This window comes from Neofelis nebulosa, chromosome 6 (assembly GCF_028018385.1).
Source record: "Neofelis nebulosa isolate mNeoNeb1 chromosome 6, mNeoNeb1.pri, whole genome shotgun sequence".
In the NCBI taxonomy this organism is placed as follows: Eukaryota; Metazoa; Chordata; class Mammalia; order Carnivora; family Felidae; genus Neofelis; species Neofelis nebulosa.
The window spans coordinates 147,786,451-147,810,695 of NC_080787.1; the positions used below are offsets into that span (position 1 = coordinate 147,786,451).

At 54.3% G+C, this 24,245-nt stretch overlaps 1 protein-coding gene and 1 long non-coding RNA gene across 2 annotated transcripts in view; both read left to right on the forward strand.

Moving 5' to 3' along the window:
- Window positions 1-24,245, forward strand: part of IGF2R (insulin like growth factor 2 receptor) — a 104,225-nt gene that overhangs the window by 72,054 nt on the left and 7,926 nt on the right. Inside the window, exons 27-44 of the mRNA XM_058735827.1 lie at window positions 405-620; window positions 1,726-1,856; window positions 2,108-2,205; window positions 4,638-4,774; window positions 5,583-5,773; window positions 7,275-7,401; window positions 8,402-8,521; window positions 8,843-9,099; window positions 9,449-9,667; window positions 11,665-11,814; window positions 14,165-14,326; window positions 15,544-15,751; window positions 16,092-16,238; window positions 17,245-17,479; window positions 18,223-18,359; window positions 21,606-21,720; window positions 22,910-23,056; window positions 23,699-23,886. Of these exons, the coding sequence (XP_058591810.1) occupies window positions 405-620; window positions 1,726-1,856; window positions 2,108-2,205; window positions 4,638-4,774; window positions 5,583-5,773; window positions 7,275-7,401; window positions 8,402-8,521; window positions 8,843-9,099; window positions 9,449-9,667; window positions 11,665-11,814; window positions 14,165-14,326; window positions 15,544-15,751; window positions 16,092-16,238; window positions 17,245-17,479; window positions 18,223-18,359; window positions 21,606-21,720; window positions 22,910-23,056; window positions 23,699-23,886 (2,985 nt within the window). The remainder of the gene's footprint in view (window positions 1-404; window positions 621-1,725; window positions 1,857-2,107; window positions 2,206-4,637; window positions 4,775-5,582; window positions 5,774-7,274; window positions 7,402-8,401; window positions 8,522-8,842; window positions 9,100-9,448; window positions 9,668-11,664; window positions 11,815-14,164; window positions 14,327-15,543; window positions 15,752-16,091; window positions 16,239-17,244; window positions 17,480-18,222; window positions 18,360-21,605; window positions 21,721-22,909; window positions 23,057-23,698; window positions 23,887-24,245) is intronic.
- LOC131515143 (uncharacterized) lies at window positions 627-1,447 on the forward strand. Its single transcript, XR_009263472.1, has 2 exons — window positions 627-970; window positions 1,218-1,447. It is a non-coding gene; the product is annotated as an uncharacterized LOC131515143 (long non-coding RNA).

Below are 24,245 nucleotides of genomic sequence, written 5' to 3' on the forward strand. Positions count from 1 at the left end.
AAAACCCCGTAGTGATGGCCACACGCACGGTCGTGAGATGCTTGTTAGTAGATGGATAATTTCTCATCCTAGAGTTTTTTACTCCACTGCCTTGCCAACTTTACCAGGGACATCTTCCCTCACCTACTCGGAGTGACGGCTTATTGGCTTCTCACCTGTGAGAACCGTAACTTGAGGTTTTGTGTGGTTAAGTGGACCTTCACCCTGTGACCCAGGCTTTTCTAGAACGCTGTTTGACAGGCAGTTTGTGTAATGTTACAAGCACGATGGGATGATGTGGAAATGGCATCTAATGCTTATTGTAAGACCGTATTCACGTGATTAAAAACTGTAAGACTTTTTGCCCGAGAGAGTGAGTGTGTGTGGAACTGCAATGGTCCTTCGCTTCCCGTGTGTTCTTGAAGGAGACAACTGTGAGGTGAAGGACCCGAGACATGGCAACTTGTACGACCTGAAGCCTCTGGCCGTCAATGACACGGTCGTGAGTGCTGGGGAGTACACCTATTATTTCCGGGTCTGTGGAAAGCTGTCCTCAGACGTCTGCTCTACGGATGACAAGTCCAAGGTGATCTCATCGTGTCAGGAAAAGCGGGGAGCCCTGGGATTTCACAAAGTGGCAGGTACCGTGGGTTTTTCTTATGCTTTTGTGCAAGAATGGAATCGCATATTAAGGTTCACGCTGAAGGTTTCTTCTTTCCAGAGTAGGAAGAAAGCTGCCTTTGGGTGAAATATTCACGTTTCTGATTTCACTTGATTTTCTTAAGCAGAATGCATCGTGACGGATGTCGCTAGAGCTTATTTTGTTCTTACTTAGCAATTCCAGCTATCGATTCTTTATTGCAACCCAGGGGCACGCCGAAGTAGCCAGTACTTTCTAGAATCAAGTTAGCGGAGATGCGTTTAGTATAGGGTGTGGCTATAACTTACAGGGTAGGCCGTTGGTCATGATGCCGTCTCAGCAGCTGGGCAGGTAATACTAGTTTGAGAACTTTTATTTTTTTTTTTTAAATTTTTTTTTCAACGTTTTTTATTTATTTTTGGGACAGAGAGAGACAGAGCATGAACGGGGGAGGGGCAGAGAGAGAGGGAGACACAGAATCGGAAACAGGCTCCAGGCTCCGAGCCATCAGCCCAGAGCCCGACGCGGGGCTCGAACTCACGGACCGCGAGATCGTGACCTGGCTGAAGTCGGACGCTTAACCGACTGCGCCACCCAGGCGCCCCTAGTTTGAGAACTTTTAAATAGGAGTAGCTGGGGCGCCTGGGTGGCTCAGTCGGTTGAATGTCCGACTTCAGATCATGGTGTCACTTGTGAGTTCGAGCCCCACATAGGGCTCTGTTCTGTCAGCCTCTTCATACATATCCTCTGTCACCCCCTCTCTGCCCCTCCTCTGCTTACACGCTTGCTCTCTCTCAAATCATAAAAAAAAAAAAAAAGGAAGAAGAAGTATGCGACGTGGTGGTGAGTGCGTGGGCAGCCCCTAGGGCCATCCTCTTAGTGAAGAGAGCCTGTGCTGCTCGTGCCCACCATGAGACCAGAACACTGTAACCGTGGACAAGAGGAGGCCGGGTTTTCTTCCTCCTGCGGGGCAGTGGAGCAGGGAGTAGGCTCCGGTGCTGGGAGGCCAGACACACGTGCTCTTGTGGCGATTTCTTTGGGGGACGTGACGTGGCTGGGAGACTTTGGGCCCCGAACCTTGTTTTAATCTGGTCATTTCCGAACAGGCCTCCTCACCCAGAAGCTGACTTATGAGAACGGCTTGTTGAAAATGAACTACACCGGGGGGGACACTTGCCACAAGGTGTACCAGCGCTCCACAACCATCTTCTTCTACTGCGACCGTAGCACGCAGACGGTGAGTGTGGTCACGGCCCACGGGCCTGGCTGCCCCGCTCTTCGAGAGATGCCTCCGCTCTGGCGTTTCAGAGGCCCCTGGTCAGCCGACCGCAAATGCAGTAGTTACGGAAGATGGGTCGAGACCTTGATCAGCGTGTATGGATTTTAACGGACATCACCTCCTTTACTATTTCCATTCTGAAGATTCAAAGTGTGATAAACTGCGTGAAGTGTCCCACGTGACATATATGTCGCTCTTCCCTTTTCCAGCCGGTATTTCTCAGGGAGACCTCGGATTGCTCCTACGTGTTCGAGTGGCGAACGCAGTATGCCTGCGCACCTTTTGACGTGACCGAGTGTTCATTCAAGTAAGTCTGCGCGTCTCTTGACTCCTTTGGACAGGCTGGTGAACTGCGCGCAGTTTTAACAGTTCGTGGTCAGGGGACAGGGTGTTGGCTTAGGTGGTTTCTCCAAGCCTTCGTTTCTTCATATTCAAACAAGTACTCGGATCAGGTTAACTCCTGAACCCTTCACAGCTTTGGGTTTCGGTGATTATTTTGTGCTAAGATGCGTACAGGGAAGTGATTGCGATTGGAACAGAAGAAAAACCTTGCATGATTCATGGTGTGAGTGGAGTAGAGTGAGCGGGACGTCACCTGGCCTGTGCTCCACCCTGGCACGCTGCTTGTGTGGCGGGGAGAAGGCGTGGAGGGGACAAGGGCGGAGGTGCAGAGGCCGGGGCGTTGGAGACAGTCGGGGGTGCCCAGACAGCAGGTTCTCAGGGGCTGTCAGTGGCTCTTTTGATCTCTGTCGCCTGTGGCTCCTGGGACTGGGTGACTGGCAGCTCCTGAGGTGAAGTAGAGGCCTCTACTGTGTGTGCATTTCAGCGGTTGCCCTTGGAACTATTGCAAAATAGGCATCTTGCGTCCCGTCCCTGGAGGTTTCATCTGTGGTTCTCAACGGTTCGGGGACGTGCTGTCACTTCTGCTCTGTGATGATCCACCTGAAAAGGGTCGCAGACTTGCAGCATCCAGCCCTAGGGGAAAGTGTAGTCATTTCCATGTTTTCCTTCCCTGTTTTGCTGTGTTCTCTCATTTTGTCTGGGTAAAGTGACAACTTTTTAAGTTTTAGTAATGTGGGAAAGCATACATTCAGTAATATGTGTTTAGCGACTTTGAATCAGAACTTGTTTTGTAATGTTACCTTTTCCAGCTAATGTTTCTTAAGCATTTTCACATGAAACAAATGCATTCCTCATTTCTAATGGGCACGAACTATCCTTCTGATAGGACTAATTCATTCAACTATTCTCTTTGTGCCACTGGAGACTGTTTTCTGCTTTCTGAGATTTGTGTACAGTCTTATTTTTGTGCATGAAACCTTTCCCACCAAATATATTTATGCTCAGTTTTTACTTTCATTATTTTTTTGTTTATTTCGGAAGAGCGAGAGTGCATGAGCGTGGGAGGGGCAGAGAGAGGGGGGGAGAGAGAGAATCCCAGGCAGGCTCTGTGTTGTTAGCGCAGAGCCCAACACGGGGCTTGGTCCCACGCACCGTGAGATCGTGGCCTGAGCTGAAACCAAGAGCCAGACGCTCAACCAGCTGAGCCACCCAGCTGCCCCAATGCACAATTTTGAAGAGAATTAATGAAATCAAAGGAAAACGGAATCACCGGTTAAAATGGAAGTTTATACGTGCATATTGTAATGAATTTATAGGAGCACAAACATGTGTAAAAGGAGGTCACCTTGTCAATAAGGTTTTCTCTGACCGTGCCATCTAAAACCTCAGCCTTTCTCTGCCACCGGCCCCAAACCTCACATCGCCCTTCCCTGCCTCATTTTTCTCTTTGGCTTTAATTGCCATCTGATATACTGTGTACTTTAAAAAAATTTTTTTTTAATTCTATTTATCGTGTTTTCCTTCTACTGGTAATTTCTGTGTCATAAGACAGGTGGTTTTCATCCATTTTGCTCAGTACAGTACCCTCAGTTTTAGCACCTGTCTTTTGAACGAATGAATGAATGCTTCCATTCTCTTTTTTTTTTTTTTTTTATTTATTTTTGGGACAGAGAGAGACAGAGCATGAACGGGGGAGGGGCAGAGAGAGAGGGAGACACAGAATCGGAAACAGGCTCCAGGCTCCGAGCCATCAGCCCAGAGCCCGACGTGGGGCTCGAACTCACGGACCGCGAGATCGTGACCTGGCTGAAGTCGGACGCTTAACCGACTGCGCCACCCAGGCGCCCCATTCCATTCTCTTATCTCCTGAGTCCTCGTCAAGTGCCATCTGTGACCGCGTCTCTGTCTTCACCCAGACCTGGTGTGTCCCAGGGACAGAGCGTGTGTCTTGCTCACCATTAACACTGCACCGGTGTGGGGCTGGCCCTCAGTAACAGTTCTATTTGGGATTTGTGTAGTAAGTAAACGTTCAGCCTGAGAAGTGTCGACACCAGTTCATTTTTATTTCAGTGGCCGTTGGTCTCCTTGGGGTCCAACAGCAGGTAGCTGGCCCCGAGGGAGCTCTGAGTGGCCTGCTCTTTGCTCTTGTCCTCTCACTGGCTTGAGCATGGGGAGCACTTCTGAGGCTTGGTCTCTGCTCTTTTCTGGGTGAACACAGACTTTTGCTGAACGAGGTGGTGGGAGAGGTCCAGTGTGAAGTTCTGTCCCGGGGTGAGATCGGGGTCCTGGGACGTCAGCCATAGACTGCACCTTGAATCCTTGGTCCTTTCCAGACCGAGTGCTCAGTGCGCACCCTGAATACACGTGAGCCTAATGGCAGTGCTCTCTTCCCTCCAGAGACAGGGCTGGCAACAGCTTCGACCTCTCGTCGCTGGCAAGGTACAGTGACAACTGGGAAGCCGTCACGAGGACAGGGGCCACTGAGCACTACCTCATCAACGTTTGCAAGTCTCTGTCTCCCCAGGCTGGCTCGGGTGAGAGAGGACTCTTGGTGGGCTGTTGGCCTGTGGTCAGTTTGGGGGAAGATCAAGTGGGAGCAGGATTCTTTGAAAGTGCATCCCCCTTGACATCACGCGAGTGCTTTGGCCATGGGGCGGCAGGAGGAATTATTTAAGAGCTAATGACTGATCCCTGGGGTGGTCCAGGATAAATCAGCATTGGAGACTCTGCTGGGAACACCGATCGTGAAGGGTTAGAGGTAGGTGGAGATGGTCATGGTGGCAGGTATTTCCTAGCAGGGTAGGAGACACAGGGTGTGAAACAGAGATCGGTGTGTGCTTTCTGTGTTTCTTGAGAGGAATGTGGGTGGGTGGTCCTTACATCTAAGGCCATGCGTCCCCTTCTCACTTTGTGTGGCTCCCAATCCAGGAAGTGGGACTAGTTCTTTACCTGGGCGGATGGCACAGACATTTTGGGGACCGGGAAATTGGCAGAGTTCTTGGTAACTCTTAAAGATGGTATATGAGTGCCGGCTGTCAAAAATGTTCTGTTGGCTTCATGTAGGTAGTTCGGCTGCATCATATTTGGGGTTCAGAAATAATTTAGGCTGTTGAACCTTGGAATCTCCTTGCACCCCATGCCTCCCCCATTCCATCTATGGTAAAACAGCATTTAACTGAGAAGTCCCGTGACATCACTGTCGTGTCACTTACGTGAAAGAGAAAGAGCTATTCTGGAGTCACCGTTAGCATCAAATACGTGGCGTGTCTGACGTTACCTGCCTGATAAATTCTAGACGGGAGAATCACGGGAGGTAACTCTTACCTGTGTCTTGTCTTACAGAGCCATGCCCTCCGGAAGCGGCCGTGTGTCTCCTGGGCAGCTCCAAGCCCGTGAACCTCGGCCGGGTGAGGGACGGGCCGCGGCGGAAAGACGGCAGCACCATCCTGAAGTACGTTGATGGGGACTTGTGTCCAGACCAGATTCGGAAAAAGTCGACCACCATCCGATTCACCTGCAGTGAGAGCCAAGTCGTAAGTGACACGGCTTCCTCAGTCCCTGGTGCTCTGCGGGCAGCGTGAATCCAAGGGCCGGCGAGACTGTCTTGTTGCCCTTGGGATGTGAGCAGAGGGGCCCAGCCTGTCCCCGCACGACAGTGGGTGCCGGCAGCCCTGCCCCAGCCCTGCGGCTCATGGGGCACCTCTCTTCTCTGGCTTCTGGCATGCCTGACCTGGCATTTCTAGTTTCAGAGTTAGTTGGTTCTGTTTAAAGTGTGGTTTCCCCGAAGGTCCCCCAAAGGCTGTGGAGAAAACTAGTATTTGAGAGCCCGCCCTCTGTCTTCACGGACGTGGCTCAGGAGAAGCAGAAGGTTGGACAAAACTCTGTTCAGGGCAGCTCGCCCGCTTCCTGCCTGTGCAGCTTGCTTGATTACTTAACCATCCTAAGCTGTTTACCCATTAATAACGTGAGCTATTCCCATCTTGCCAAACCGAAGCGAGCTGGAGGAGGTAAGAGGGTGCCACGCATCGTTGCCGGGGTGCGGTAGGGGCACGGCAGAGGGGGGCCGGCCTCGTTTCTGCCGACCGTGCCCGTCTCCGATGGGCTGCTGTGTGTAGGTAAGCAGGTGTGGGCTGAATGAACGGTTTCTTGGGACTGTTTCTCGCCACGGGAACGTCTCCACACGTGAGATTAAGATGAAGCCCCGTGTGCTGCTGTGTGAGACTAGGGTTGTAGCCAATTTAGGAATAAGGACAGGCGGGACCAGCACACTCCGTGTTAGGACGGGGCGCCCGCTCTCTCCAGCTGTTTGGCCGGCAGCGATAGGAGCTGCCCAGGGAGCCCCAGGAGCCAGAGGTCGGCCCTCTTAAGGGAGCAGCAGCCGAGGCTTCCTCCTCAGGAAACTAGACACGTGAGCCACCGGGGCTGGACCCCCGGGCCCCGATAGATATTCTCAGCTCCGTAACCGGGCAGAGGCTCGGGGCAGAGAAGAGAGCTGATGGACGCGGGGTGGGGACGCGGGGGTGGCCCGCGAGGGGCTGTGCACGCGGTTGCCCAGGCCGTGCCCCGTGCTGCACGTGGGCTGTCGCCAGGCGGCAGAAGCGTTGGGATGCGCGGAGGGTCGGTAGAACAAGTGGCTCGTTCTTTGGCTTTTTGCCTCCAGTAGCAGATTTTGAGGTCCTTTGCTTTTCACGATGTTATCAGCTATTTACTCTTTCCTGACGCACCGGAGCCCTGCGGGCCCCCTCGCCCGCCGAGGCCTCCGCCCCTCCTTCCCAGCCCGAGCTGTGGGGAAGGGTCCGTGGGCGCCCTAGCGGATTTCCAGCCCTGGGTCTGTCTCACCTGCTCTGCACGTGTTAAGCCCCCGGCGAAACACCAGGAACGGGTCTCCACCCTTGGCTTTCCGAAATGTGCCCTCACCCCACGCAGACGCTGCCGCGCGTCCTGCGTGGTGCTGCGGAGAAGCTGCTGCTTGGCGTAGGTTGACGTCCTGTAGAAAACCTGCCCTGTTGGCAGCGCTCTGTCCTTTGCTCGCAGAACTCCAGGCCCATGTTCATCAGCGCGGTGGAGGACTGTGAGTACACCTTCTCCTGGCCCACAGCCGCCGCCTGTCCTGTGAGGAGCAATGTGCACGACAACTGCCAGGTCACCAACCCTGCCACAGGTGAGGGACGCTGCCCGTCGGCCACCTGCCCCCACAGGGAGGGACGCCGCCAGTCACCTACCCCCCCACAGGGAGGGACGCCGCCAGTCACCAACCCCCCCACAGGGAGGGACGCCGCCAGTCACCAACCCCCCCACAGGGAGGGATGCCGCTTGTCACCTACCTCCATTGGGAGGGACACCACCCGTCAGTCACCTGCCCCCACAGGGAGGGACACTGCCCATCAGTCACCTACCCCCACAGGGAGGGACGATGCCCGTCAGTCACCTGCCCCCACAGGGAGGGATGCTGACAGTCACCCACCCCCACAATGAGGGACACTGCCAGTCACCAGTGCCCCGTAGTGAGGGACCCAACCTGAAGCCAGGGAGCCAGACAGCCTTGGGCAGCCGCATTCTGTCGTGTGCGTACCGGTTGGCGTCTGGGTCCCGCCCCCCCCCCCCGCCAAGGGTCTACTCGGAGCTCTCCTTCGGTGAGGAGATCAGCCCCTCTCCCTGAGAGCCGTGCTGCGGTCCGTGACTCCTTTTTCCCAGGGTGCCAGTCACACCAGCTGTAGGCTTGCGGATTTGTCAGAGTCAGTCTCCTTGTTAACCTTCCAGTGGTAACGTGGGGACAGCTAGGAGACCTCGACTGAATGTCCGTGCCTGGGCCCCAGAGAGGTGTGGGTTCATTGGCAGCGGGAGGGGTGCCATCAGGTCCCCCCGCATCTCACCACAACCCTACTGGCTGCTGTGGCCCAGCCCGGGGGGAGGAGGGGGAGGGAGGCTGTGGAGCCATCCCATAAACTTGGGGACTGCAGCCTCATGATCTCGCCTAGCTGGCCAGGGGCACTTTTAGGGCCACGTCTGTGATTGAGGAGGGGGGCGGAGGGGACTCCCGGAGAGACGTCAGGAGCCCCGATGGCCACCGTGACGTGACGTGTGTGTGAGGATGCTGGCGGTGGGCCTCCTGAGTCCACGCGACCTGGCGTCACCGCGTCTGTCCCCTCTCTCCCGCGTAGGACATCTGTTTGACCTGAGCTCTTTAAGTGGCAAATCCGGGTACACGGCCGCATACAGCGAGAAGGGGCTCGTGTACATCAGCGTGTGCGGGGAGAACGAGAACTGCTCTCCTGGCGTGGGTAAGTGCCGCGGCCTCCCGCTGTGGCCCGGCTGTCCCTGCCCGGAGGTTGTCCCAACCTCTGCACTCCTGTGCCGGAAGAGAGGAGTAGATCCGAAGGTCGATCACCTTCTCTGCCGTAGCAGTCCGCTCACGTGGGGGAAACGTGTGGCCACGTGACAAAATGCTGAGACGTGACACCTGTCGAAACCACATTGGACGCTCAGAATTCTGAGCGTTAGCTCCGATTTAAGCATCTGCATTTGCAGAAAGCGGTCCTCGGAAGGCTGGTCACGTGAATCCCTAATGGTGTGTTTTTCTTCCCCCTCTGCGTCCGGTGCAGGGGCCTGCTTTGGGCAGACCAGGATCAGCGTGGGCAAGGCGAACAAGAGGCTGACGTACGCGGACCAGGTCTTACAGCTGGTGTACGAGGACGGGTCGCCCTGTCCGTCCAAATCCGGCCTCACCTACAAGAGCGTCATCAGCTTCGTGTGCAGGCCTGAGGCCGGGCCCACCAACCGGCCCATGCTTATCTCTCTCGACAAGCAGACGTGCACGCTCTTCTTTTCCTGGCACACGCCTCTGGCCTGCGAGCAGGTGGTGAGTCTGGGGCTGGGCACGTGTGGCTTCTGAGAAGTGCCTGCCTGACGCCCGGGGCTGCCCGCAGCCCGGGGGACCCCGGTTCTGTCACGAGTGCCACTGCAGCTCACCGACCCCCGGCCCCCCCCCCACCCCCCCCCGACCCGTGGGTACCCAGCATCTTTTATCCAGCCGTGGTCGTCGCGACAGTGAACGGTTGAAGGTGCCCAGTGTTCTATAACCGAGAATTCGGGGACATCCATCCATATTTCATGCTTTTTCTGTTCAGTTTTTAAATTCCCGTGGGTAACTGAGTGGACATTAGGAGAATGTCACTGTAGACTCCAGCGAGGTCTTCCCTGTGTGACAGACGGAATGTTCTGTGAGGAACGGAAGCTCCATTATCGACCTGTCCCCACTCATCCACCGTACGGGGGGCTACGAGGCGTATGATGAGAGCGAGGACGACACCTCTGACACCGGCCCCGATTTCTACATCAACATCTGCCAGCCTCTGAACCCCATGCACGGGGTGGCTTGTCCTGCCGGGGCAGCTGTGTGCAAGGTTCCCGTTGACGGTGCCCCCATAGTGAGTATGGGAAACTCAAGGTGGAGACGAGCTTTGCGAGAGTTTTAACCGTAACTGCCGCGTCGTGTTTCTTGCGTTCAGTGGAGGGTTACGCAGAAAGAATGGAGAGATGAGCTGGGGCTGTGTGTGTTCTGGGACCAGCAGGGGAAGAGGGATGTCAGGATTTGGGCACTGAGCTGGCAGCTGCTGACCGCGGCCAGAGAGTCTCTGAGCTGTGGAAGACAGCGTGAACACGGGGATACACGGGCTGCTCATATCCTGTTGGGAGTCTCCGGGTTGACCCTGGTCCAGAAACTTTTATGTAAAGTGGCAAGAAAGAACACGGAGAAGGTGTGGCTTCTTTCTTTGAAGTGCACGTCTTGTGTGAAGAACATGCTTATGACCTGTGAGTGCTTTTTTTGGAAGATGAATTATTCAGGGCAAGAGCAGATTTGCTAATTGCTGGATACCACCCTGCCTCGAAAGTTTTGGTCTCAAACTAGCCCTTTTTAGTATTGCTTTGGCTTTTAAAAAATTATTTGCATGAATTATCTTCAGGTTTTATCAAATCCTTGCTACCTTTTTTGGTGCTTGTTTATTTCTGAGAGAGAACAAGTGGGAGATGGGCAGAGAGAGAGGGAGACAGAGAATCCCAAGCAGGCTCCGTGCTGTCAGCACAGAGCCCGACACGGGGCTCAAACTCACAAACTCTTGAGATTATGACCTGAGCCAAAATCAAGAGTCGAACACTCAACTGACTGAGCCACCCAGGAGCCCTTATTGCTACATTTTTTTTTAATTTGAGATGCATCTCAAAAGGGTCAATTTCTATACTTTTATCTGTATGCTTTACATAGTCCTGTTGTAAGATACATAAATGTCCTTTTAAAAATGGATAGTATCTGCAGCGTTTGGGAAGAAATGTCGGGAGCGGGTGGGGGAAATTGGCCATGATACGAATTTAACACAAAGTCCATAGCTCTGTGAGAAACGTTGGGCCTGGGTGAACCAGATCTTAGATCGGTACAGATCAGTACCCTTGTGTGAATCACTTTCTGAGAGGTCGGATTGGCTGTGTTTTCCTGCTTGGCTACCCTTTTTCAGATATTAAAAATTGTAGTAAGTTCTCTACGTGGAGCAGGAGTTGTGGCCTGAATGTGCTCCATGGTGGTGAACGAGAGCATCGCGGCTCGCTCACACACTCATCACGCACGTACACACCGTTCCTGGCTGTTCAGCTTTCCTTCATTCATGTGTTTATTTGCTCAGAACTATTTATTGAGCAGCCAGTGTGTGTCAGATGCTGTGCTAAGCAGTATCGTGTCATGAGGCACACTCCTGTGCCCTCCCCGAGGACGTGCTGAGGGGCACTGCCGAGGAAACAGGCAATCCCAGTGAAGTGGTGGGCATGAGATGAGCCAGCTGGGGGCAGAGATGTGGCTTCCTGCCTTACACCATCAGGTGATAGAAGACGGTGCAGCATTCTTGATTTGACTGGAGAGAGAAATTCTTGTTGCCTGGAGTCTTTGAAAATTGACCGTGATTAGAAGTAGAATCGTCGTGGGGCACCTGGGTGGCTCTGTTGCTTGGGTGTCTGACTTCAGCTCAGGTCATGTCGTGATTCGTGGGTTCGAGCCCCACATTGGGCTGTGTGCGGACACCTCGGAACCTGGAGTCTGCTTCGAAGTCTGTGTCTCCCTCTCTCTCTGTCCCTCCCCTGCTGGCACGGTCTTTCTCTTTCTTTCTCAAAAATAAAACATTAAAAAAAAAAAACAAACAGATAGAATCATGTTATAAACTGTAGGATGGAAACTGATAACCGTTGGCCAACTGAAGTTTCTGCCAAGCAGCTTATTATCAAGACTTGTCAAGTGAGTTGCCGTTAACCGAGTTTCTTTAGATGCTACTCGGTTTCAAAACAGATGAGCTTGTATATTTGCAGTTCTGTATTAGCTCTTATTCTGCTAACACAGGGAGCAATTTCCTGAAATGTTGTTTGCTTTTTTTTCTTTGCTTAGGATATTGGTCGAGTCACAGGACCTCCGATACTCAACCCCATAGCTAATGAAGTTTACTTGAATTTTGAAAGTAGTACTCCCTGCCTAGCAGACAAGCATTTCAACTACACCTCCCTGATCGCATTTCACTGTAAGAGAGGCGTGAGCATGGTAAGTGTGCACCTGTTCACAATTTGGGGGCTGAAGCTTGGACCAGTGAACCAAAGCTGTGAGTCCCGAAAGCGTGCTGCAGAGCTAAGGATGTCCCTACTGAAAACGGGTGCTGTCATAGGTTAGTCAGTGGTGCCTTGAATAATTTAAAACCGTTAATTTAACAGTGAGTAAGCCCATCCTGAATGAACGGGGCAGACTGCCCAGCGAGCTCACTGTGATGTAAAAACATGAAGTGCATGTGAGCCGAGGTGTGGCATTCAACTTGGCCCACCAGCGTGTAAAAGTGTCAGCTTCTTTTTCCTTCTTAAAAACTGTAACATTAGTGATTTTGTTCTCATTGGGAAGTCAGACAGACTTTTAGTGGCTGTAATCATTCAGGATGCGACCCCCAAATTTAGAAGTTAGCAAACATAAGATCTCCGGAATCACAACAGCTGTAACAGTTGTAGGTGTTACTTCTAAGGAGGTTATTGATTTCTGTTTTACATGCATTTAAAAATGAGACTGGCTTCCACCCCGAGTACCATTTTGTTGCACAGGGTTTTTGCCTACATTTACCCTTGACTTCTACCTGCGAATAGGAGATAAATGGATGGATCATGGCTCCATCATAGTGACTTAGAGCTGCCTGACTCCCGCAGCCCTGCAGTGGCCGCTGGGACCCCCGCCTTCTGCTCAGGTGGAGAGCTCTTTGCTGTAGGCAGCCCGGCCTCACAGCCCCTTATCTGTGCTTCTGAGGTCTGTAGAGCTCAGAAAACTCCCAATCCTCTCAAGGGGGAGGCTTGAAGGGGGGAGGCTACTTGTGGTATTTGTCCACATAAGGAGAACATTCATACATTTTGCTGCAGAAATACTCATGTGCTTGATTCTGGTACTCTGTGTGTATGTGTGGGGGGCAGGTAATAGAAACAAAGGTCTCAAATTGCTTTTTAACATCTTGAAGCCGATGAATTATAAAGCTCATCTGCCCCGAGGAGCTCAGGTAATGGATTATGGTTCTGGAATGCGTCTTGTAAATTCAGTAGGATACCTTTCTGATTTCTCAGCCTGTCGCAGGTTTGTAAGGGAAAGAGAGCTCTGGCTGCCACATAGGTATTTTGACAGCGGTAGGAAGTGACGTGGCCGGAGTCTGATGCCTGATGAGGAGGGACAGTGTGGTAACTGAGAGGGAAGAAGCAAACCTTGCCACCTGGGCCGTCTCCATGTGGTGCCGCAAAGCACCTGGGACACGTCACTGTTCACAGATTGTCCCGAGACTGTCACGGTAATCCTGAGTTCTCAAGGCAGGGCGGAGCTCTGATCAACAAAGTCTTCTTATCTCTTCGTACTGTGTGCGTTTACGAGGGCGTGTGGGCGTGTCTCAGCAGGCACCCTCCGCCGTGAAGGCAGTGTGGCTTAATCTGTAGAAAGGCTTCCAGTTTTGGTATTTCGTTCTTCAGAGGGGATTGGTCTTTTGAAGATCCACCTCTCCTGAGGAGCCCTGGTTATCTCACACGCCACGTAGAGAATGTGACGGCTTAGTGCTGAAGCTGAATGCACGTGGTCCAGTGCACACACGGGGGTCTCTCCGATTCTCCGAGCAGCAGCGGGTTGAAAGTGAGCAGTGCTTACTGGGTTTTAGAAACAAGGCATCTCACACGAAATGTGCATTCGATTTTGGGAAGATCTTTAAGAGATTTTCTTCCCCCGTGGTTTTTATCTTTCACGGGAATATTTTTTCCATTTATGTTCATAGAAAAACAGATGCTCGGCAGCAACTAAAACCGAGATTCCTGACCAGCTGCCCCATCTGTGTTTTTGTGGCTGTTGCTGAGCGAGGGAGGGCATAGACACATGAGTTCAGGACACTTGGCCTGTGGAAAGTCGGGCCGAGTTGTGTGTGGCCCTCATGATGAAAACTGTCAGTTGCTACACACGGAGCAGAGACCCTGCTCGCGAGCGAACTGGAGCGCCTCCCGGCCTCCTCTGAGCAGGCAGGGTCTGTTTCACACCCTCCTCTGACATTGGAAGAACTGCTAGTGGGGACACGGAGACTGTCTCCAAGTGCGGGGCGACTGGAGGTCGCGAGGGGGCCTGGGTGTGTGGGCACGGCTGCCCGGTGGTGCTGTGAGGGCAGAGTCGTGGTCCCTTGCAGCTGGTGGTGGCGACTGTCCCTCCCCCCTGGAGCGAAGCCTCTGTGGGTCACCGAGAGCACCCAGTGGCCTCACAGCCGCGTCTGTGGCTGGGGTGGGGGGCAGGGGTGGCGCCTCCAGCCCCCGGAAGCAGGAGTCTCTCTCTGGCGCTGGCTGGGACACAGAGCCGTGTGGGGGATGCTGTACTTAACTCTCGTGGCTTTCCTTTTGAACAGGGAGTTCCCATGCTGCTGAGGACCAGTGACTGTGACTTTGTGTTTGGGTGGGAGACCCCACTGGTCTGTCCCGACGAAGTGCGGGTGGACGGCTGCTCCCTGACCGACGAGCAGCTGCATTACAGCTTCAACCTGTCCAGCCTTTCCAAGATCCCCTTCAAGGTGATGCGGCTCAGCCAGAGCCCGGCGGCCCTGGGGACACGGCGGCCAGGGTTCTTTCTGACAGCCACTTATGTTTTAAGTAGCAGGACACCTGTGACCACCGAGGCACAGTGTGTTGGGGGGCGGGGGTGGGTAGTGGGCTCAGCCCCGCTCGTGGATGCACAGGATTAGCCTGTCGGGGATTCCAGATCGTGCAGCGAACCAGTCACGGCTAACGCTTGAGTTGTGCTCCATGGTTCAGAGTTTCATTCCTTACGGCTTTGTCAAGATGAAAGGACACAACGGAGATCAGGAGGCTGCTTGGGGATGGGCGTGTGACCATGTGCCCCATAAGGGCCGGGGCCGGGGCCAGGTGTAGTGTACCTGGCAGAGGCCACGTGGAATTTCCCTCGTGTCTCCCCGCAACCTGGCTTCAAGATAAAGAGGCAGCTATTTCACTGCTTGCAGAGGTAATGGACGGAAGGAGCTAGGATGTCCCCCTGATTTAGATGCATTTGCGTGGGTGGGGGAGGGGGTGGCTTATCTTACTCTTGGCCTGTGTGTCGTGGGCCTGGTGTTGACGAGGCTATGGGCATCTTGGATCACTGGTGTTTGGAGGACCGTACACCTCTAGGCCTGTGATCTAGATGTTACCGAGTCATACACTGACGACCATGCCGACCAAATCCCAGCACCTCCCAGGCGATGGATGGTCGCTGGTGAGCAGTGAGCCCAGGGCCCTGGCTCCTGTGATGGAGACCTTGCACAGGTGTGACAGGTGTGCAGGTGGGGGCCAGGCGGGGAAGGCAAGATACATATTTAATTACGCCGTGTCCACTTAGTGACCATCAACTCAGTCCTCACCATTCCCACGTTGTGGGCAGGGAGCTGGGGCTTGGGGAAGGGGATGAGCAGCCCGCGGTCTTGTGGATGGCTCCCTGCCAGAGGCCCGGCTGCGGAGCACAGCCAGCCGTGTGCGGGAGGAGGAGGAAGGCTGGGCCTGGGAGTGGAGGGAGATGTGGGTCCTTCCAGTGGCTGGAGGGAAACGTCCAGACAGCGGGTAAGGCATTGCCCTGCGCGGGGAGGTCAGGATTGGAGAGAAGGAAGGTTAGCCCTGAGGCACCCATGCAGAGCCCACAGGCAGCCCCTGCTTTCTTGCACGAGTGCACCTCCCCGCAGCGATGGCTCCTCTCTGTCTTGAGAGCCACTGACAGCCACACGTGGTGTTGTCTGTCCAGGTGACTCGGGACTCACGCACCTACAGCGTGGGGGTGTGCACCGCGGCGGCGGGCCCGGAGCAAGGAGGCTGTAAGGACGGAGGTGTCTGCCTGCTTTCTGGGACCAAGGGGGCATCTTTTGGACGGCTGGCATCGATGAGACTGGATTATAGGCACCAGGACGAAGCTGTCATTTTAAGTTATGCCAATGGAGATAATTGTCCTCCAGGTAAATCTTCGTAGCGGGATGCATTTGACGGTCCTGGGAGGTGTGGTGTTAGACCTGGCAGCAGGAGGAAACTGAGGCACATAACTCCAGATGCTGTGAATGCTGACCCCTGGCCCGGACCACGCAGTGTTCCACCCGGGCAGCCCCGGGTGTGAGCGCTTGGGCTCTGAACACACTCTGGCCTGCGAGCCGCTTGTCCTGTTGTGGTCCTCGTGTTGGTTTAGGGTGACTGCTCCCGTCAGAGATCCTTTTGAGCATCCCTCGGTGATCGTGCCCAGCAAGGAGAGCGGAGCCGAGGTCATGCCGGTCATCAGGGTCTCACAGGTGTTCTTTGTTCCAGAAACCGAGGAAGGTGACCCCTGTGTGTTCCCCTTCATATTCAACGGGAAGAGCTACGACGAGTGCGTTCTGGAGGGCAGGGCGAAGCTCTGGTGCTCCACCACCGCGGACTACGATAGAGACCACGAGTGGGGCTTCTGCAGACATTGTACGTAGCGGAGCACGCGTCCGGGCCCAGGCTGCCCCGTAGCCAGTGTCCTTCCCAGGCTCGCGTCGTGCCTGCGCCTTTGTGGGTGTCCAAGTTAATGCAGAAATTTTGTTGTGTGTAGTTTTTCCACATCAGGCCTATTTCCCATAGAGAAAGGACGTGTCTCATTGCTCCAGGGGCGTGTTACGTGACCGTGCATGTGGACCTCAGTAGAGCACAGTTGATGTGCAGGTGTCAGGGGGCCAGCGAGGCCCGCTCACTCCAGGGATCTGTGTCCGTGGACCGGGTCTCAGCACTGATGGTGCACATTCGTGCTTATTAGAATCTCACTTGTCACAGGTCTGCAGGGTGGCAGTAATCAGGAAGGGCGGGGTCGGGGGGGGGATCCTCCACTGGCTGTCTGCTGGGGGTGGGGGCAGGCTCAGGACAGGGGCGGGGGGTTCTGCATGAGCCGGACATCGCGGCCTTGCTCTGGCGATGCTTGGAGACCAGGGATGTGGGAACCCTGCTCATGTGTGTGGCACAGATACGAGCTCTCAAAGGAAGTGATGAGAAAATGCATAAAAAATCAGTTGTCGTGAGTTGATCAGGGACAAGATGCTACAAAGAGAGCGTTAAGTGTTAAATTCACGAGGGGACTGATACAGTTTTGTTCGGAGGCTTGTTGCGACAGGATCTTTCTCCTGGTCTGTTGGATGACACGTTTTTAGGTGATTAGAGGTATCTTGTTGCTGTTTTAATTTGTTCTCACCCACGTGTGATCGAATGTGGAGTGTCCGTCCACGGGGAATTGAGCTCGGTCCGCAGGGTCACGAAGCCCAGGAAGGGACCCTGTGCCCTGAGGGGTCTTGGTCTGTTTCGGGTTAGGATCTGGGCGAATGGAACAGGATGAGCTCTGCCCCTGGCGTGTGGGCAGCGGCCGGCCAACGCAGCTGGGGGGGAGGGAGGGGAGGAGCCGGTGCGGGACCAGGCCACGGTCTGACTTTCCCGCGTGCTGCGCCCCCAGCAAACAGCCACCGGACGTCCGCGATCATCTTCAAGTGTGACGAGGACGCTGATATTGGGAGGCCACAGGTCTTCAGTGAAGTTCGTGGCTGTGAGGTGACATTTGAGTGGAAAACGAAAGTTGTGTGCCCCCCAAAGAAGATGGAGTGCAAGTTCATCCAGAAGCACAAAACCTATGACTTAAGGCTGCTGTCCTCGCTCACCGGCTCCTGGTTCTTTGTCCACGAAGGAGTCTCGTGAGTACCCGCCACCTCTTGTCAGCTGTGACCTTCTCTCAGGCCTGATGGCGATGGGCACATGGCAGTCCACCTTCGTGTCCCCCCAGAGCTGGGGCTGTCATGGAAATCCGGTGCTTGTGGTGGCTTGAATGCCCCTGGGCTCTAGGGAACAGCCTGCTGGTGTCTGGCCTAGTGGGCGTGGCCGCTTTGGAAGGCAGAGGAGGACAGAAAGGGAGCCTTTGGAACCAGAAGCTGGCGATCAGCAGTTGGCCGGACACAGAGTCTCGATTGGCATCATGTTTGGAAGGGGCTTCTGTCTGCTGCTGGGGGGGTGTGGTGGGGGGGGGTGCGGGGGTGAATTGATTTTCTCAACTCTTTGGCACGAACCCCTTGGGCTGTGTGGTTCGGGGTTCGTGAGCCGTGGTGGTTGCTCTGTGCACGGCCCCCACTCTGCCCGGCACCCCCAGATCAGGAAGTCCTCAGCCTGGGGCGGGGGCGTGGACTTGGGCCGCAGCTGGTCCCGACCCGAAAGCCCTTCTAAACCGCACGGTCTCAGGGTCCACCCCCACTGGCCTGGTTGACGCGCTCCCGTTTTCAGTAACCAGGTAGTCTCTGTCTCAGTGCCGTCCTTAGAGGTGCTCTGGCATACCCGGTTATCACAACGATTACCGTTTCTGAAAGTGACGGAGCTGCACCCCAGTGTGCCAGGGGTGCAAGGCTAACCTTGCACCCCTCCCCCATCCCTTTGTGCTGTTCTACAGGTACTATATAAATCTGTGCCAGAAAATATATAAAGGGCCCCTCGACTGCTCGGACCGAGCCAGCATCTGCAAAAAGAGTGCATCTGGTGTCGTCCAGGTCTTGGGGCTCGTTCACACGCAGAAGCTGGACGTCATAGGTAAGGCCCTGGGTCCTTGTGCATGGTTACAGGTGTCTCATCAGAACTGGGAAGGAAAAGGCGTCCTCGTAGTCTGAGCAGGAGGCTCAGCACGGGCTTCAGTTGAAACGCCAGATAGAATTCCCAATGGTTGTCCGGCGTTCCAGTAACTCCTGGAACATAAGCGTAAGCACCGCTTTGCGTTCTCTGAGGTGGCACGTCCTGGCAGGTGTGTTCAAGAGGGTTCGGCTCTCTTGCGAACATCCTTCCCCACCCGAGAGGGTCACGGTGGTTAAGGTTCTGCTGAATCCCTGCTCCAGCTCTGGGCTGAGCACAGAGTCTGCATAAACACGTGCAAGCATTTATTCGGGAGAGCTGAACGGTTACACAAGAACTTGGCAAAGATAATTCAGGGGTACGTTTTTGTAATGTCTTAACAGTTTAGAAAAGTAATAATAATATTGAAGCTTTTTTTAATAGTGTTTGTAGAAAATTCATCTTGCAAATGGTTGTTTAGTGAAAGATTCTGTCTTTCGTTATTTAAAAGAGGAAGGTAGCTGGGGTGCCTGGGTGGCTCAGTGGGTTAAGCGTCCGACTTCGGCTCAGGTCACGATCTTGCAGTTTGTGAATTCGAGCCCTGCGTCCGGCTCTGTGCTGACAGCTCAGAGCCTGGAGACTGCTTCGGATTCTGTGTCTCCTTCTCCCTCTGTCCCTCCCCTGCTCACGCTCTGACTCTCTCATTGACTTTCAATAATAAATAAACATTAAAAAAAAAAATTTAAAAGAGGAAGGTAGGGCCGCCTGGGTGGCTCAGTTGGTCAAGCATCGGACTCTTGATTTCAGCTCAGGTATGACCTCACAGTTGTGGGTTTGTGGGGATTGGGCCCCACGTGGGGGGCCCTGTGCTGAAAATGCAGAGTCTCCTTGGGACTCTCTCTCTCTCTCTCTCTCTCTGCCCCTCCCCCACGGGTGCACGTGTGTGTTCTCTAAATAAATATTTAAATAAAAATAAAAGGAGATGGTAGATTTTTCTCAGGTAGATACAGTTGGGGTCAGTTGGGGTGTATTAGGGGGACCAGTAAAGAAAAATACCCTTATCTTGTTGGACTAGAGAGGGGCCCCCGGGTTGTCCTGATTAAATCACAGGGGTGACTCGAGTCTGTGTGAGCTGTTGAAAAAGAGGCAGGGGGGGCGCCTGGGTGGCGCAGTCGGTTAAGCGTCCGACTTCGGCCAGGTCACGATCTCGCGGTCCGTGAGTTCAAGCCCCGTGTCAGGCTCTGGGCTGATGGCTCGGAGCCTGGAGCCTGTTTCCGGTTCTGTGTCTCCCTCTCTCTCTGCCCCTCCCCCGTTCATGCTCTGTCTCTCTCTGTCCCAAAAATAAATAAAAAAAAAAAAAAAACGTTGAAAAAAAAAAAAGAAAAAGAGGCAGGGAATTCTGTGGGAGCCACTGTGAGTCTTAGAAGCAAACCAGATTCTGCAGGTTGGTGGAGTCCCCTGGAGTGGCCAGCCGTCCCATGACTCACTGCTGTTTCCCCACGGCTCCCTAAGGGGGCTGAGGGTGGCTCATTGCTCTGCGGTCTCGCGGTGGTACGCGGATATCGGAGCAGCCTTCGCCTGAGTTTCCCGCAGCTGGCTGACAGGTTTGAATAGTTAAGCCCTCACTGCAGGTTCAGCTAGTAGACGTGTCCTGGTCCCCAGCCCACCAGGTGAGACCTTCCCTTTTGGTCCCAACAGGATAGCTGTCCAAGGACAGACACAGTGATTGCCACCCTCATTTAGGGGCTGCACCCATCTGGGGCGGGGAGATGGGCCGTCTATCCCAGGAGCTAACGGTTACCTACAACTGCTGTCTGCAGGTGTAGTTCTCAGCAGCTTCGTGGGGTTGGGGTTAGAGTTCGTGTCACCAGTTGGGCAATGAGGTGTGGGAGGTCAAGTGTACTGCCCAGTAGTGTGGGGTGTCTGCAGTAAGATGTGCATGTGTTTGGCCTCATGCTCCAGCAGTTCAAGAATGTCTCTTCAAGGGGCGCCTGGGCAGCTCAGTCGGCTAAGCGTCTGACTCTTGATTTCAGCTCAGGTCAAGATCCCAGGGTTGTAGGATCGAGCCCTGTGTTGGGCTCTGTGCTGAGCGTGGAACCTGCTTAGGGCTCGCTCGCTTGCTCTCTCCACCGCACCCACCCCCCGCCCCGATTGCGTGCGTGTGCACTCTCGCGTTATTTTTTTTCTCTCTCTCTCTCAAATAAAAAAATTAAGAAAGAAAAAAAGAATTTCTCTTTAAAGCAGTACTCTTTCTTCCAAAATTTTACACAGGAGCCCACTATTTAGCCTAGAAGCTCAGTGTTTAATACAAGTCCATCCAGTAACAGCTCTGAATCGGGGCAGGGCTGAGGGCCCTGGGCTTTCGGCCGAGCGTTTGGGCCCCTGCGTGTGGAAGAGCGGGGGGGGGAAGCTGGTGCCGAGGCCCACGTTTCCTCCGTGTCCCCTGCCTCGCGTGGGTGAGGGTCCGGGGCTACAGCGTGTGTGGTGCCCCTGTGAGGGCCCCGCCCTGTGCCCCTGAGCCACAGTCTGCCTGCCGAGCCAGGCTGGGCTCGGGCGCCACCAGGACGGCACTGGGCAGCCACACGTGGTAGCTGGCAGCAGCATGGGACTTGAACTGGCGGCCACGCTGGCTTCTGTGCGACTTGCGGCTGAATGCAAGCGCTCGCTTTCCTCTTAGACCCTGCTCGTCACGGTCTCGTCACTTTCTTTATCCTCGATCCTTTCAGCAGTGGCAAGATTGGACACAGAGCCGGAAGACCCGAGAAAAACAGAGTTGTTCTGGGTCTGGTTTTCCTCGTTGTGCTTGTCGGTCCGGCACCTGCCCCGTTACCACTGGGGTGCTGAGACGGGGGGATGTGTCGGGAAGGCACCTAGAACAACCCTGCAGTGGTACAGAACTGGAGCAGTGGCGAACGCTGCCCCTGGGGTCCTGCTCTGTGAGCACATGGCTCCGGGCACTTGGCTGCTTGTTGGAAGGTGTTCCCGTGGCGCAGGTGAGGAGACAGGCTTAGAGGCTCAGCAGCCCGGAGTCAGGCAGCCAGTGAGCAGGAATGCTAGGGTTTGGACCCAGGTCTTCTCTAGCCCCACAAGGTGTGTTGTGAGCCGGGAGGCGGTCACCGAGCTTGGCAGAGCTGGGAACCCGGAGTGGAGGACTCAGGAGTCTTCAGAGAGCTGGACGTTCGTTCTTTATAAACCAGGAACGACGTCACTTTCGTTATTTGTGTGTTTCAGGTGACAAAGTCATCGTAACTTATTCAAAAGGTTATCAGTGTGGGGAGAATAAGACCGCCTCTGCCGTCATCGAGTTGACCTGTGCAAAGACAGTGGGCAGACCTTCGTTCAAGAGGTGAGAGAGAGGGTCGGGGCCTCACGGGGGAGCTGTGCAGAGAGTGCACTGGGGGCCCATCACCATCTTTCCCCATGGTTTTCACTTGCAGGCGTGCAAACGTGCGTGCAGGGAGAGGGTGTTCGGGTGGCCACGGTGGGGAGGGGGCTGTTCGATGTCCTGTAGTCTGCAGGGCTGTTCTGCACCAGGAGGGATTTCCTGGAAAGGGGGCTGGGGCACACGGTCACTTGACTAAAGCCACAAGGTAAGGTGGTATCCGGCCTCCACCCTGAGCATCGTCATAGGACCAGAGGGGCAGCGATTGGCGCCACCTTAAGTCCAGCTGTCCGGGTGGCCTGTCTGAGATCCCCAGGCAGGTGGGGCTGGCACACGGGATGCTCTTGGATGACACTAGAATTTTCCAGGCAACTCTGCAACTAGCATTAGGAGGAGTTGGCCAACAGAGGGAGCGTATGAGCTGCTGTTTGTGAACAGATGATTCTTCCGGAAGCTGGGCTTGAAAAAGGCAGGAGCTGGGAATCGTACGAGGATGGAATCAACGTATGAGTTGAAAAAGCTTGCAAGGGGCGCCTGGGTGGCGCAGTCGGTTAAGCGTCCGACTTCAGCCAGGTCACGATCTCGCGGTCCGTGAGTTCGAGCCCCGCGTCGGGCTCTGGGCTGATGGCTCGGAGCCTGGAGCCTGTTTCCGATTCTGTGTCTCCCTCTCTCTCTGCCCCTCCCCCGTTCATGCTCTGTCTCTCTCTGTCCCAAAAATAAATAAAAGAAAAAAAAAAACGAATAGAAAAAGCTTGCAAAGTAAAGTTCAGAAATTTACGAGCAAATTTTTCCAGTTTTTGGATGTTGCACAGTTTCTGAATTTAACACCACGAAAACAACGCGCCGAACGGTGCCCAACATTGTCACGTTGCCAAAGAGCCGCACAGTATCTTCCTCGCTAGGCCGGTGTTCCCGGATCTTTGCTGTGAGGCTGCTGAGAAAAGTCCTGTGAGCCTCGCTAGCCCAGAGCTGCCTGCACCCATCGTGGGGGTGGCGAGGGCTTGGTGGCGGGGTGCTTCTGCAGGGACCCAGGGCTCAGGACTGACCGGAGCCCTGAAAGCCAGTGAGCCTCTTCCCAGCACGAGAGGCCTGATGTCGCAGCCGCCCCCATGTGTGGCTGGGCGTGACCGCAGCCCATGCTTCCTCCTTCCAGGTTCGACCTGGACAGTTGCACTTACTACTTCAGCTGGGACTCTCGGGCTGCCTGTGCCGTGAAGCCCCAGGAGGTGCGGATGGTGAACGGGACCATCACCAACCCTCGAAATGGCAAGAGCTTCAGCCTCGGAGATATTTATTTTAAGTAAGTGAAACATTTTCCTTTTGAGCACTGAACTGTATTCAAAATTAAACCAGCAATTTAGATCTTTCCCGGTGGGGGGGGAGTGGAGGAGGAGAGCCGCAAGATAAATGGGCCTGTGTGTGTTAGTTACTGTTTCTAGGTAGATGTCCTATTTTGCTTAAAACTGAGGGACAGCATTACTCAACTACGAAGTTTTACCACCAAAGATGGTGAATTCTCTTGAGTGTAAAAATAAAGTCACCCCTTCTCCTTCACTTCTTGATAAGCCCAGGGGGCAAAGCTGAAACCCGAAAGAGTTTTTGATCAGGAATCCCTGGGCTTACTGGTTTATGAAAATAGAGTGTCCCAGCAGTGTCCCCGGAGCCGTTCCTGAGGTCAGGTGGCCGTATGTGCTGGCTGCACCCGCGGCAAGCGAAGCAGGTGTGCTGTGGGAACAGCGCATTTTGAGGAGGGCGCACCTGTGCTCAGAGCACGGGGAGGGAGGCAAGTTGGTGCCCTCGGGGGTCTTCGTGGGCTCCCAGGCTGGCCAAGGTGGAGAAAGGCAGTGTCCTGCGGCCCTGTGCTTGTTCACAGGTGTCTGGGTCTCTAGTAAATGGGTTTCTTGAAGGACTGGAGCCATTGCTGTCTTTTCCATTTCTTCAGGCTGTTCAGTGCCTCTGGGGACATGAGGACAAATGGGGACAAGTACCTGTATGAAATCCAGCTTTCCTCCATCACGAGCTCCAAAAACCCGGCGTGCTCTGGGGCCAACATCTGCCAGGTTAAACCAAATGACCAACACTTCAGCAGGAAAGTTGGAACTTCTGATAAAACCAAATACTACGTTCAAGGTAATTGCTTTCCATTAACGTTCCGTGTCCCGCTTCCTTGGAAGGGCTTTACGCTTTCCCTGAACTAACACCCTTCTGTTGAAATGCCACATTTTAAAGCAGAAGCCCTGGTCTGATTCTGTGTCTTGATACGTGTTCATCAAGATGGGTCGAACAGGTGTAAGGTGAACGTTTCACTGTAGGTAAAATTCACCTTAGACTTGGTCTGCGCCAGGGGGTGTGAGGTGGGGGTGTAGAAGGTGAAGTGTGTGCGTCCAGAACTGCCTTTGATGTGGTTTTAGTCGTGTTCTTTACTTCGCAATTTCAGATGCTATTACACAAGGATGAGAAATTTTACATTTCAGAACGATGAAAAGAAA